At 31.8% G+C, this 12,007-nt stretch overlaps 2 protein-coding genes across 3 annotated transcripts in view; one reads left to right on the forward strand and one right to left on the reverse strand.

The window, feature by feature from the left end:
• Nucleotides 1-345: 345 nt before the first annotated feature.
• On the reverse strand, nucleotides 346-4,665 carry LOC118192411 (THAP domain-containing protein 2-like). 2 transcript variants are annotated; one of them, XM_085813537.1, is made up of 2 exons: nucleotides 4,054-4,633; nucleotides 346-708 (listed from the first exon to the last, which is right to left on the reverse strand). In XM_085813537.1, exons 1-2 carry the CDS (start codon nucleotides 4,464-4,466, stop codon nucleotides 696-698), a joined length of 426 nt encoding a protein of 141 aa, XP_085669663.1. In that variant the 5' UTR covers nucleotides 4,467-4,633; the 3' UTR covers nucleotides 346-695. The 2 variants fall into 2 exon arrangements, with proteins under 2 accessions (XP_085669663.1, XP_085669662.1); XM_085813536.1 differs by lacking the exon at nucleotides 346-708 and adding an exon at nucleotides 2,143-2,316 and having other exon boundaries at nucleotides 4,054-4,665.
• Nucleotides 4,666-4,777: 112 nt separating this feature from the next.
• The window catches only part of BI-1 (Bax Inhibitor-1), a 76,522-nt gene continuing 69,292 nt past the window's right edge, over nucleotides 4,778-12,007 (forward strand). Inside the window, exon 1 of the mRNA XM_085813535.1 lies at nucleotides 4,778-4,965. Coding sequence (XP_085669661.1) covers nucleotides 4,916-4,965 — 50 coding nt within the window. The 5' untranslated portion in view covers nucleotides 4,778-4,915. The remainder of the gene's footprint in view (nucleotides 4,966-12,007) is intronic.

The raw sequence follows: 12,007 nt of genomic DNA on the forward strand, positions 1-12,007 counted from the left end.
TAATAAAATTCTTAACAATATTTTCTCGATTATGCAACATCCTCCCCCCTTTTTGAGTCAGTGGCAAACGACTCAAAAACATATGTTATCCTATTAAAAAGGTCTAGTACATTAGGCTTCTTAGCAAGCCGTCCTGACGACGTAAATTTCTGTTTTATATGCTGTACGTCAGTCTGATCGTTTTTCTTATCGTCGTTAACGTTAGGCTCTTCAACTAAATAATTTTCACCTAGTTGTATCTCTAGTGGATAAATACGCTGAACGGGCCTTATGAAAATCCCATTCTGAGTTTTTAGTTTAACTGTACTTCCGAGAAAGAGTGCATAAACAGTGGGGGTTAACACTTGAGAGTGATATGAGGTGCGCGCTAGTAACGCGTACCTACAAAAGTATAGATAACCTTACCTAGAAAAATAGCAATCTTAATTGAGATAGGCTATTTAACATTAAGAATGATATTTAATAAGGAGAAGTAATATAGATACATAACAATGGCTTAAGGAAGGGTACAGTCACAACACAGATCGCAGTTACATATCACGTGGAAGGCACAGGACGAGTTGTTTCACAGACGCACACACACAGAATTCTTCTCTTCCCGTGAGCCCGTAGTGTTGTCAAGCAGGTTTACTGTTTCGCCAATTGGCGCTTTTCTCCAGAGTTTTTGAGTCTGTATCGCCTGTTTGGCGCTGCCGCTACAAATGTTTTCTTTAAAATAAAAACAAAAAAAGTTGTTGATTTAAAATGGCATTGTGTGTAGTTTCAAAGAATGAAAACAAAATTTCCATATCTTATTTGAGTTAGATTTTATTGGCTTCAAGGGATTCAATTTGCCACACTTTGTATTATTGTAATAATACGATAAAACTTGCCCTGTATATTCTGTTTGATGCTATAGCTGAAAAAATAAAATGACAGTCGTTTTCTTGGATAGAGGTAGCGAAATTGTTAGTCAAACGATAAGTGAATGAATTTAAAATAAAATGAGATTTTAGAAAAGAAGTAATCGTAGAATTTCAGAGATTAGACAAAAAAAATTGAAAATTATCCTTTCATAACATATTTATCAAAATACTTCTGTCTATGTTGCCTAAAATATAAGCGGAATTGATGATTATTAATAATGTATTACTTTTTAACGTTTTTTAGAAATCGATGAATACTACCAAGGCCAACTAGATATCTACAGGCAAGGTTCTTTAATATACTAAGGTTAGGCCAGGAACGGAAAAAGCGTGCCATTGGTTGCTGGTAGTGACGTCACCCGGGAGACAAGACGCATCGGCCGACGCGTCTGCTACATGATTTTGGTAATGGAAAAAATGTAAACTAAAGCAAAATGATCATTTTATATGTGGTAGATACACCGGAAATACCGGGTATATACTTTCCGATTAAGTATTTTGTTAAAGAAAATGTTTATTTTATGCACAGAATTCGTACGAATGCTGAAAATAATTGTAAACATTAAATTCTTTTCGTAAAGGAAAGCATTAGAAAATGAAAAACGATATTTAAGTTAATTAAGGGAAATAAATATTGCAAAACAAGGTATTTTTGAATATTTTTCGTAGTATTGTTTGCACTAAATAAATCTTGTTGAACAGAACACATGATGGCATAACTGCTAAGACGTAAAAACATAATCAAAAAGTATTATTCTGTTTATTTTCATTGCTCATGCACTTTTTTTAATACAAATGAACTTTGACATTCCATGAGAAATATATGATCGTTATTTTCAGTTTAAATTACATATCTCAAGCAAAAATATACATAAAAAGATTTGACTTAACAAATTCATATTTAAATACCATAAAATTCTACAAATTTCTTAATATCCGTCATTATACTTTTAAATAGTATACTTATCACATTCTTTTTAAAGTGAAAAGTCACTTCATACTGATTCACTTCAGATTTTAGCAGAAGTGCATATATTTTCAGTATAATCTAAAAGTACTCTTATAATCCCTTACACTCCCAAGATTTCTATATAACATTTATCCTGACGTGATTATTTGCTTTAGTAAATAATCTTCGATATTGGCATCCTATTCTTCCTTCCATACATTCAAAATGGAACAATAAAAATACATTTTCTTACACATATACGCACAATAATAATAATAATAAACTTACCCTACATCTTAGTTTCGGCCCACCAGCGGCCGAGCGGTAAAGTCGCTGAACACTGGTAGTTCGGTCCGAATCCCGCGAACGGGCTGGCTGCATGGGCGTTTTCGTGGTTTTCCTTATGTGTAACGTGTATACGAACCAGTTTCCCTGAGAAAGTCCTCCACAAAGGCATCACACCTATTACGCAGATAGCTCTAGTGTGCTTTACCATAATTAAATACACCACCACATCTTAATTTAAATTCAGACTGTACACAAATTAAATATTTTTAATTACTAATGTATTTTTATAAGGTTGTTTCTTAAAATACTTTTGTTATACTCAAAATATGTGTTCAATATTGAATTATTTTTCTTTCTCTTATAATTAAAAACAAGTTATATGGAATCAAAATTAAAACATATGCAGCAGTTAAATAAAACTGAACAGAATATCTTACTTACTCTTTCGCTATTTTTATTCTAGCATTATACACAGATTTGTTTTCCTTCAGGTTCAAGCATGTGTAAGTTATATCAATTAAATTACATCACACATACCTGTATGCATCAGTTAAATAACACTGAAAGAAATATGTCACTCACTCATTCGATGTTTGCATCATAGTGAGGTCGAGAAATTGTTCTTTCCTCACGGTGAGGCATGTATCAGTTTACTTAGTTCGCAAAGCTTAACCCAGACGCTGCTTCAATACATAGAATTACAAGGAGGTTAGAATAGAAGGAGGGAGGGTTCGCAGTTTCCTCCACTATCGGGGAATGAAACTACACCGAACAAGCGGCGTCCATGTTTGTAACTTCAAAATATTGCATTACGGCAGTGAAACGTACGTGTTTTTAAGCTGTTCCGTGCATGTATTTTCCACTAAAAATATATAAAATTTATAATGAAATGCTTCGCTATTGTTAGTTTTTTGTTTTAAAGTTATAAAGATGATATCCGTAATTTACTACATACAGAACATCATTAAGTATAATAGTTCGAAATCTAAATGCATGTGCATAACATTAAAGCCTTTAAAAATAATGTTTGTGCATATTTCAAGAATTTGTTTAGGTTTTATTAGCAACTTGTTGGGTGTACTTTCCAATTTTTCCTTTAAGAAGTGATATTTCTGATTTATTCACAATATTGTAATTTATTAAAGAATAATTTAAAATAATTTTAACCTGAAATCAATAGCAAATAATTTTCTAAAAAAATAGTCACAAGTTGCATTTTTTTAAATGAAAGTTTAAATAGATTCTTTTCACAACCAACAACCTTATAATAACAAGAAAATAAATATTAATAAAATAAAACAGATTTATGTGAATTTAGTGATGTGATTTCAGTTTATGCGCGTTTCATATTTATGAATCTCAAAGAAATTGCCTTGAATTAAGCTGAATTACAGAAATATACCTATACCTATATTTATGGATACATCTTTCCACATGTTCAGTTGTGTAAATATTTTACTTACTTTTATCGCTATACTGCCCACAAATTTGTAAATTTATGCAAAAAAAATTTTTTTTAACAACAGAAAAGTTAGTTTTTCTTGATCAAATGCACAAATTATATTCCTAACAGTTCACAAAACTTAAAAATGAATAATAATTAATACATAAAGAAAAGCATTACTTTGTTTAACACCTTTACAATTCATAAAAATAGTAACAATTGGTGTCTTACTTTTCATGAAAATTATCAAACGAATTACCAAAAACATAAAATTATATAGTTTAAATTCTAGCATACATCATTGTATGTTAAGGAACAAAGATGCCAGCTATAAACCGAAACATTATAATGTATTTAACATATTTTGATTATTATTAAGTCCTTTTTTTCACATCTGGAAAGAAAACAACATGACATTGTGATATTTTTTACCTAACTTATCAAAGTACATAAAAAAAAATACTTACGCGGGAAAATCATTCTTTTTCCACTGTTCAAATTGTTTATCACAACGAATATCAATTTCTGCTTCTCTTTCTTCCGGTGTTTTTCTTTTTGTGGGAAATTTCTTCGAAAAATAAGATGGCTGGTTTTGAAAAATCGTTGGATAAGCATCTTTTTTTAAAGCTGGAATAGTTCTAGGAACTACTAATACCGTTCCATCATCACGAACAGCTTTATCTTCTCGAACGATAAATTCTTCTTCGAAATGCTTAATGCATACACTACTGTGTTTGCCAGCTACAAAATCTTTGCGATTAATATTTTTTATCCATTTCTGAGAGAGTACAGCATCCGAAGGAAATTTGAAAGTAGACACATGTTCATTACTGCTATCGTAATTTGATCGCCATTTACGTACACTACACTTTCTTGGCATTCTAAAACACACTTTTTCTTATAAATTCGAATTCACAATATAATATTTTACTTTCCGGTAAAATACAAAATTTTTCAGAAGAAAAAACACATGTAAACAATTATCTCACTAGCACTAGTCCTACGGCGAAGCAATGCCAACTTACAAAATTGAAGGACTAAGATTATGACGTCAGATCATGTGATCATCAGATTGGAGCAGGCCTGTAGATATCTAGTTGGCCTTGATACTACTATCATACGCTTTGAAACCTGAAGCGTGTCTGAAAATTTGTAACCTTCAATTTGGCAACGTATGTATGTTATCGTCATTGCAATACGTACGTGTTGTGATATTTCGTCGTTGTTCCTGTTTCGTCACGTAGAATTTACGAGATTGTTGCTGTACTGACGAATTCTTGTACCTCTGTAGTTAAGAATCATTTAGTTACCTGTAGAGAAGAGTGGAAAATGTCCCAAACTAGATTTGATACGTTCTTTCGAACGCTGAACCACAAATTGTGAGTATCAAAAATGGCTGTTTTTATTATTATTTTGTTGTTCTCTAAATAGTTAACAATTCAGTTACAAATTTAGAATTCCTGGGTGTATTCGTGTATCTGGATAGTATTTCTATTCCCGTTGTTTAAAAGTAGTTGTTTAATTTTCGTGTAATTCTGAGTTTGCATTCTTTAAAATCTAATGACGTCCATTTAGCAGATATTGTTTGAAGAAAGTTTAATGTATGTGAGCAATATTTCTGATATGTCGAAATTTTCCTTATCACTTGATTGCCTCCGTAATGTCCAAAATGGTGGAGCTTGTAGATAAGCTATTCTACTCATTTTCTCAGAATTTCATGATTCTTACCCACAGTCCTGTATGTTTCAGTATTTAGTAGTAAAGCACTATGTTAAGCGATACATTTAAACGAAATGTGTGACGTAGTTCGTTAGAAGCGTTTAAAACGACTAGTTCAGTAATTTGTATGAAACACCAGTCATGTTTCTTATGATATATTTGCAAAGAGTAATTTGTGTTTTTATATGCTTTATTAAAAATTAGTTAGAAATACTTAATATAACATTTAAACCAAATCTCGTCCTCATAGCTTTAAAAAAAAAAAAAAAAAAAAAAATTATTAAAAAAAAAAAAAAAAGGGTGGATGGAAGATACTTCACTCTGTGGCAGTTTCTTATTTTAACCCTTAAAGTATAGAGGTTTATTTTCTGTTACTTTGCTTGTTATACTGAAGTAATTCTTTTTGAAACTCTAAAATTAATGCATTAAATTTTAATTTTTAAATCATACGGAAAAGTACGAAACTCTTGGGTGCCCCTTTGATTGGCGACAATTTTTTTAAAAAAATTTTGCCGATGAAACCTCATTTCTCTTTACCATGATAGTTTTATTTTTGTTTTAGCTTTCTGATTTTTTTTAAATGAAAATAGATTGATGTGTACATGGACAAATTTAAGGCAGTGCGCAATACCTAGTTTCTGCAATTCTGGGATTTTTTTTAAGTGAAAACAGATTGATGTGTACATGGGCACAGAGTTTGTGCAATTACATTGACTTCTCATTTTGGTTTTGTGTAGCGGCCATCTTGAAATTGTGCCTTCCTGGCGCTGATCTTGGCGTCAAAAAAGAATCGCCAAAACACAAGGGGCATCCAATTGTAAACATTTACCCGCTTAATCAAATAAAATAAACACTGCTTACTTGCAAATGCATATAAACTAAACTATTTAATAAATTTTCTATTTACAGAACCTGGATTATATAAAATAATGTAAAAAAAAGTATAATATATAAAGAATATTAAAAAAACTGTGGCACATTATTTTAAGCATTTTCAACACTATTTTTAGCAAATTATCTTAGCACATTCATTATGTATTTGATTCTTGTAGCTGAAATATAGATAGGTAATTTTTCTTCTTAGCCTAGGGAGACAAATAAAACATATTTTACACTTTTTAAGGGTATTGGTTACATCTGGGCTAGAATAGATTCCGCTGGAAATTCCTAGCCCTCTCTGAAGCACATTTTTATTTCTCCATTTACAGTTAGGTTTTGAAGCCTCCGTTTCATATGTGGTTTCACTAATTCTGATGATAACTCCATCAAAAAATCAGTTTTTTTTCCCCCCATTGATGGGCATTAATTCCACTTACACCAAATAACCTAAAGAATGTGGCCATCATCTTGCTCTTCGACTTGTAGAATGGGCTGATCTTTGGAATATGGTAACTGGTAGTTTGGGGACATTTTGGAGGCGATAAAGGTTACTACCTAGGACTTTGGTAATAATGTGAGAAGTACTCAGTTCTGATTACACATTATTTTGTGTGAGGGAAATGAGAGATCATGAGATATGTCATGTGACATTAATGGACAAATTATAGTTCTTTAATCGGAAAAGTGGGGGAATTTGGAAAACTGTTGTACTATATTATTTTGTATTAAGCTTCATTGTATGTTGTGTGAAATAATGTTAATTTTCGGATTGCATGGCACTATGTAAAGTGAATTCTAAATTTTTAATGCATTTATCTGATAATAAGTTGAGATGATGTGAAAGGAAGGATATTACAGATAAGTTTGAATGGCGGTGCAAGAAATCTGGTGAAAATGGACATTTTGTGAAACGGAGTGTAAGGAAGGGTACGTGGTTTGCTGAAATAGTTTAAGTATGGGTGAAATTTTATTAATTTCTTATTACTGGGTGAATAGACTGCCAGTTGACTACTGGATTTTGGATTTAGAAATTAGCAGTAGTACTGCAGCCGATTGGAACTCTTTCTGTAGGGAAGTGTGCGTGCCACGTAATGAAGATTCTGAAGGTTAGGTAAGTTAGTATTTTTAATCATTTGAGGATATTATTTTTATGCATTGTTCTAAATGTAAGGAGTAAATAAATTAATATGGTATTATTGGAAAATTGTTATTAGCAATGATTTAGTTTAAAGTAATTAGGATTGTAATCTAATTTTTATTAATTTAATGAATGTGCATATTTATTTTTAAGTAGTGTTTTTTAATTATATTTTAATTTAATGATCGTGATTTTGTGAGTTATGTGTTTGTAGTATTTTGGAATATATCTGAGTAGAATACGTTGAGTATTTTCATGCATTTTCGTGAAATTTTTCTAATTTATGAGAAAAAAGCAGTACATGGATATAGTGAAGAATGTGCGCAATGCCATTTTTATGGAATTCTGGGATGTTTTTTTAAGTAAAAATAAGTCGACGTGTACATGGTTTAGTGATATTTTAATTAAATGATAGTTATTTTGTGAATTTTATGTTTGTAGGAATTTGGTATACATTTCAGTTGAAGTAAACTTGTATGGAAATAATTTAAATATTTGACTCTAAGTATTTGTAACCATTTGTAATGTTTGCGGTATGAATCCATTGGTGGCATTTATAATATAATAGATAATTTAGAGGTAGAAGTTTTTGTATATTTTATTTGTTTTATATGTGGAAATGTTCATCCTTGGAAAGGGTATATACTTTTTCGTGATCAGGTAATTTCATATATGCGCTTTTTACCGAGTTTAAAGATTCACAGAAGTTTTTGCATTTTCGTGCAAATTTTTGTAATTTATGAGAAAATAGCAGTGTAGATGGATAAAGTTAAGAGTGTGTGCAATGTCATTTTTGTGCAATTCTGGGATGTTTTTTTAAGTAAAAATAAGTCGATGTGTAAATGGTTTATGTGTATGTGCTATTCTGAAAAATGCGCAAGGAGTTTGCGATTGTGCACTTTTCCCAATTTTGCAGTTAATATTTGTCATGATTAAGCAGTTTTGTTACATAAAATTTCTAGCATAAGCGTATTTCGGCTAGTAGATTGTTGGAGAAAGTGTTCAGTAAATAAAAAGAAAAGAAACATGTCTTTACTTCGTGAAGACAAGATGGCGGCGAAAAAAAAATAGAGGGTTGCTGTAGCAGAGTTGGTCACCAAAAAATCACCAAGTTACCATAATCCAAAGATCAACCGTCTTAAATTCTTGTTTTGGTTTTGTGTAGCAGCCATCTGGAAATTTGTGTGGATGCTTGCTGGCGCTGATCTCGCGGTCAAAAAAGAAACGGATTCTCCAAAGGGTTCAGTAGAGTAAATTTTTACAAAAAATCGGTCTTTGTAAAACTAATTGTTGGCAAAACTTAAATGTCACTAATCTTCTTTAAAATATATAATGCTAAATGTTCAGTATAAAAAGTGTCAATTTTTTAGGAATTATGTAATGTAGTGCTAATTAGCTGTTAAATTTTACAAAGTTGATTTTAGTCTCGAATTTATTTTAGTTATATTAGGTGTTAAATTATGTTCAATAATAATGCATCCAACAAATAGCTACTAAAGCTATTTGTTTTATTCTTATAATGACATTCAGGAAAGTTTGTGTATAGATAAATGTTTTAATTTATTCAATTCCCTTTAATAATTTTTTTTCTTTACATGAAAATGATTTTAAAAATGCTTATTTTGAGAAATAATTTTCAGGAGCGTTATTAAAATTATTCTGAAGTTTTAATAGACTAAATACGCTTATAAACTTTAATTTTAAAATGTAACAAAGACTGTTTACTAGAAGAAGTAACAAAGTCTTTCAAGGGAAAGGGAGAGCAGACACTCATTGACCTGTCTCTCACAAAATATCTGTATCAGAATGACCAGAAATATCGCTCCACTCTTTGGCCCATTAACGATGTGAGTATATCCTTCCTCCATTAAATAACACTTAAATATAAACTGAAGACTACGAAATCAAAAGGGAAGTATGTAAAATATAAGCAATAAAAGCAATGCAAAGTGTAATAAAACCCTGCATAGTAGCTCGAAAAGACCCTGCATAGGATAATTTTTTATACTAAATAATAAGTATTAAAAAAATTAATAGAATTTTAAAAAAAGGATTCTGAGGGTTGTCAGAATATGTCATGTGGCGAGTTAAAGAGACAAGATCTCTTTGTGTACATTACACTTCCCTCCTCCTCCATATAACTTACATCAAAGTTTTGCAGAATGTAATCGAACTGGAGGTGAGATCCTAGAGCTATGTTCAGTTCAAAAGTAATGGACACAGGACACCATCCAGTGGTCTTAAAACTTTGGCAACTGCGCACCTTTGTTTAAGACAAACCTTTGTTTGTGGAACGGAAGGGATTCGAATGTAGTCACCGTGCATGACGGAGCCTAATTTAACGCTAAGCCTAATTTTATAAAAAAATCAGAAAAACAAAAAATTTTACTTCTAGCATCGTAATTTTTGGTATCATTTTTGATTATTACTTTAGCTCTTATATATGTTAAAATAAGCATTTAATAACTTTTTTCCTTTATTTTGCATGAAAATATACGTAAAAAATTGCTTATTTTGTAAAATAATTTACGTAAGCGCTATTCAAATTATTACAAAGTTTTACATGATAAAATCCATCAATAAAGTTTAAAATTAACAAAACAACACAATAAAGACTATTTACAGTAACAAGTAACAAAATTTAAAATGAAAACTGGGTGTGGTAAATCTCGAAGCACGGAAGCAAGTATCTTTTTCTAACTCTTTAGAAAATTAATCGTCACTCTGATCTGTGTTAGTAAATGGTTTATTAACCATACGAGGGTATTCTTGCTCTGATAAATAGCACCTTCCTGCCATAATAGACTGGAGGTGAGGCTTTCCCAAATAGAAAGAGAAGAAACGGAAATATATCTGAAGGCAATGAAAAACATAGCAAAACTCTGCATGGTAACCCTGAAAGACCATACATAGTAGAGGACAAAAATAGAATAAAAAAAGGAATTGGATATGAATCAGACAGGCGAATGTTTATATTAGCACGTCAGTATTTAAAGAGACCACCTCTGTTTACTCTTTTCCTCCTCTCCCACCCTTGCAACAGTTGATGAGTAAAATACCAAAGTCAGGCAGACTATATCAGGCTCAAGGTCAGGAACTTAAAACTGTCATTTCAAAAGTAATGGACATAGGATGCCATCTGGTGGTCTTCAGAAAAACGTTCCAGCTTAAAATGCGTATACGCATCACCTGTCCTCTGAATGCAATCTCTAGTGATGCCTGGATGGGACACCCAGCTGTAAGAGACATTTTAGGGAATGTGTATATGAGACGCCCGTCCTGAAAAAGCTTTAAAAAATGTTTCAACTTAAAAGATATATGCATCACTCGTCCCTTGAGCTTGCTTTGCTCTCTAGTGATGGTTGGGTGGGGCACCCGGCTGTGAGAGATGTTTGTAGGGAATGCATATATGGGACGCCCATCTAGAAAGAGTTAAACATACTTAAATTCCGTGTGCAGAAATGTGTACAAACCCTGCTATAACTTCAGCTGCTTTTCGGGAAATTGTAGAAAAAGGTATGAGATAAGTCTCCTTTTAGTTTGTCAGTTATTAACGTCATGAGTGAAAAATAGCCTTCTTATAAGGATGCAATATAAATGAACTTGTATAGAAACATTTCTTTAAAAATAATCGGATTATGTATGGAAAATGAGTGTTCTAGTAGTCCTCAGAAAAAAGGAAAGTACTTATTTTACATGAAGAGAGTGGTGAAACTGCTTAATTCTTGAGTTTTAAAAGAAATGAGATCATATGTTGAATTGTATAAATAAATAGAGCTCCAAGCTGATAGATAAGGCTTCTGACAGCAGAATATCATAAAAGAAAAGGTTACACAAAAGCAGTTATGTAAATGTGAGTGAATTGTGATCTGTAGATATTTTTGTTTACAGAGAACATTTATTCTGTTTTCAGGAAAAATTAAGTCGCGCATTAGGTAATTTTAAAAAAAAGGTGCATGAAAAGAGAGCTTAGCATTTTTGTTTCCAGGATATGGTACTTTTGCAGATGTAACTGAGCTGAGAATTCTGAGATCCAACTTTGGCAGGATCTCCAACAACTCCCCTGGTTTGAAGGTAAACTTTTACGATAGGCAAGATAATATGCAAGTATCCAGAAAATTTAGACACCACATGTGAACTCTGAATAGCTTCTCATTAGTAGTCAGATTATATGTAATAGAGGGATATGAAAGTTATAGATATATAGAACTGTATTATATACCGCTTTATGTTTAATTCTCCATTCAGATAGCAACATAAAAGTACTGTTGATAAAAATACTATTTTGTAAGCTTTTTCTGCTCGGTTGGGTTTTCTTTTTCTTGTCTCGAATCTCATCTCATACAGGTGGTTTATTTTTAGAGTTTTGGATGTTTATCGGTCAAGCAAAATTAATTGTTTTTCTTTTTATCCTATTGAAGGTTTTATTGTAAATTGTTTCAATGCACTGTGTATTAAGACTTTAACCGACCGCTAGCGGTTCACAGCATACGCATGTCCGACCGGCCGCTCAGCTGCAGATTCACCACAATAATAAAATGCAGATGATATAAGCAAATGGCAATTGTTTATTGCCATGTTTACCAATTTATAGGCTTTTTTTAGGTAGCCCCTAGAAAAAAGCGATTAATAGGCTATCGGTCGGTAGGCGTTGGCGGAAAAAAGCCAATCAATAGGCAATCGGC

Source organism: Stegodyphus dumicola, chromosome 3, assembly GCF_044657685.1.
Source record: "Stegodyphus dumicola isolate Sdum_Otavi_A_Nest chromosome 3, ASM4465768v1".
In the NCBI taxonomy this organism is placed as follows: domain Eukaryota; kingdom Metazoa; phylum Arthropoda; class Arachnida; order Araneae; family Eresidae; genus Stegodyphus; species Stegodyphus dumicola.

Bases quoted from the DNA above. Each gene is read 5' to 3' on its own strand.
- LOC118192411 (XM_085813536.1), bottom strand. From the start codon at position 4,466: ATGCCAAGAAAGTGTAGTGTACGTAAATGGCGATCAAATTACGATAGC. The intron at 2,317-4,053 runs GTAAGTATTTTT...TCTGCGTAATAG, and splicing joins AAAAAGAATGATTTTCCCGC to GTGTGATGCCTTTGTGGAGG.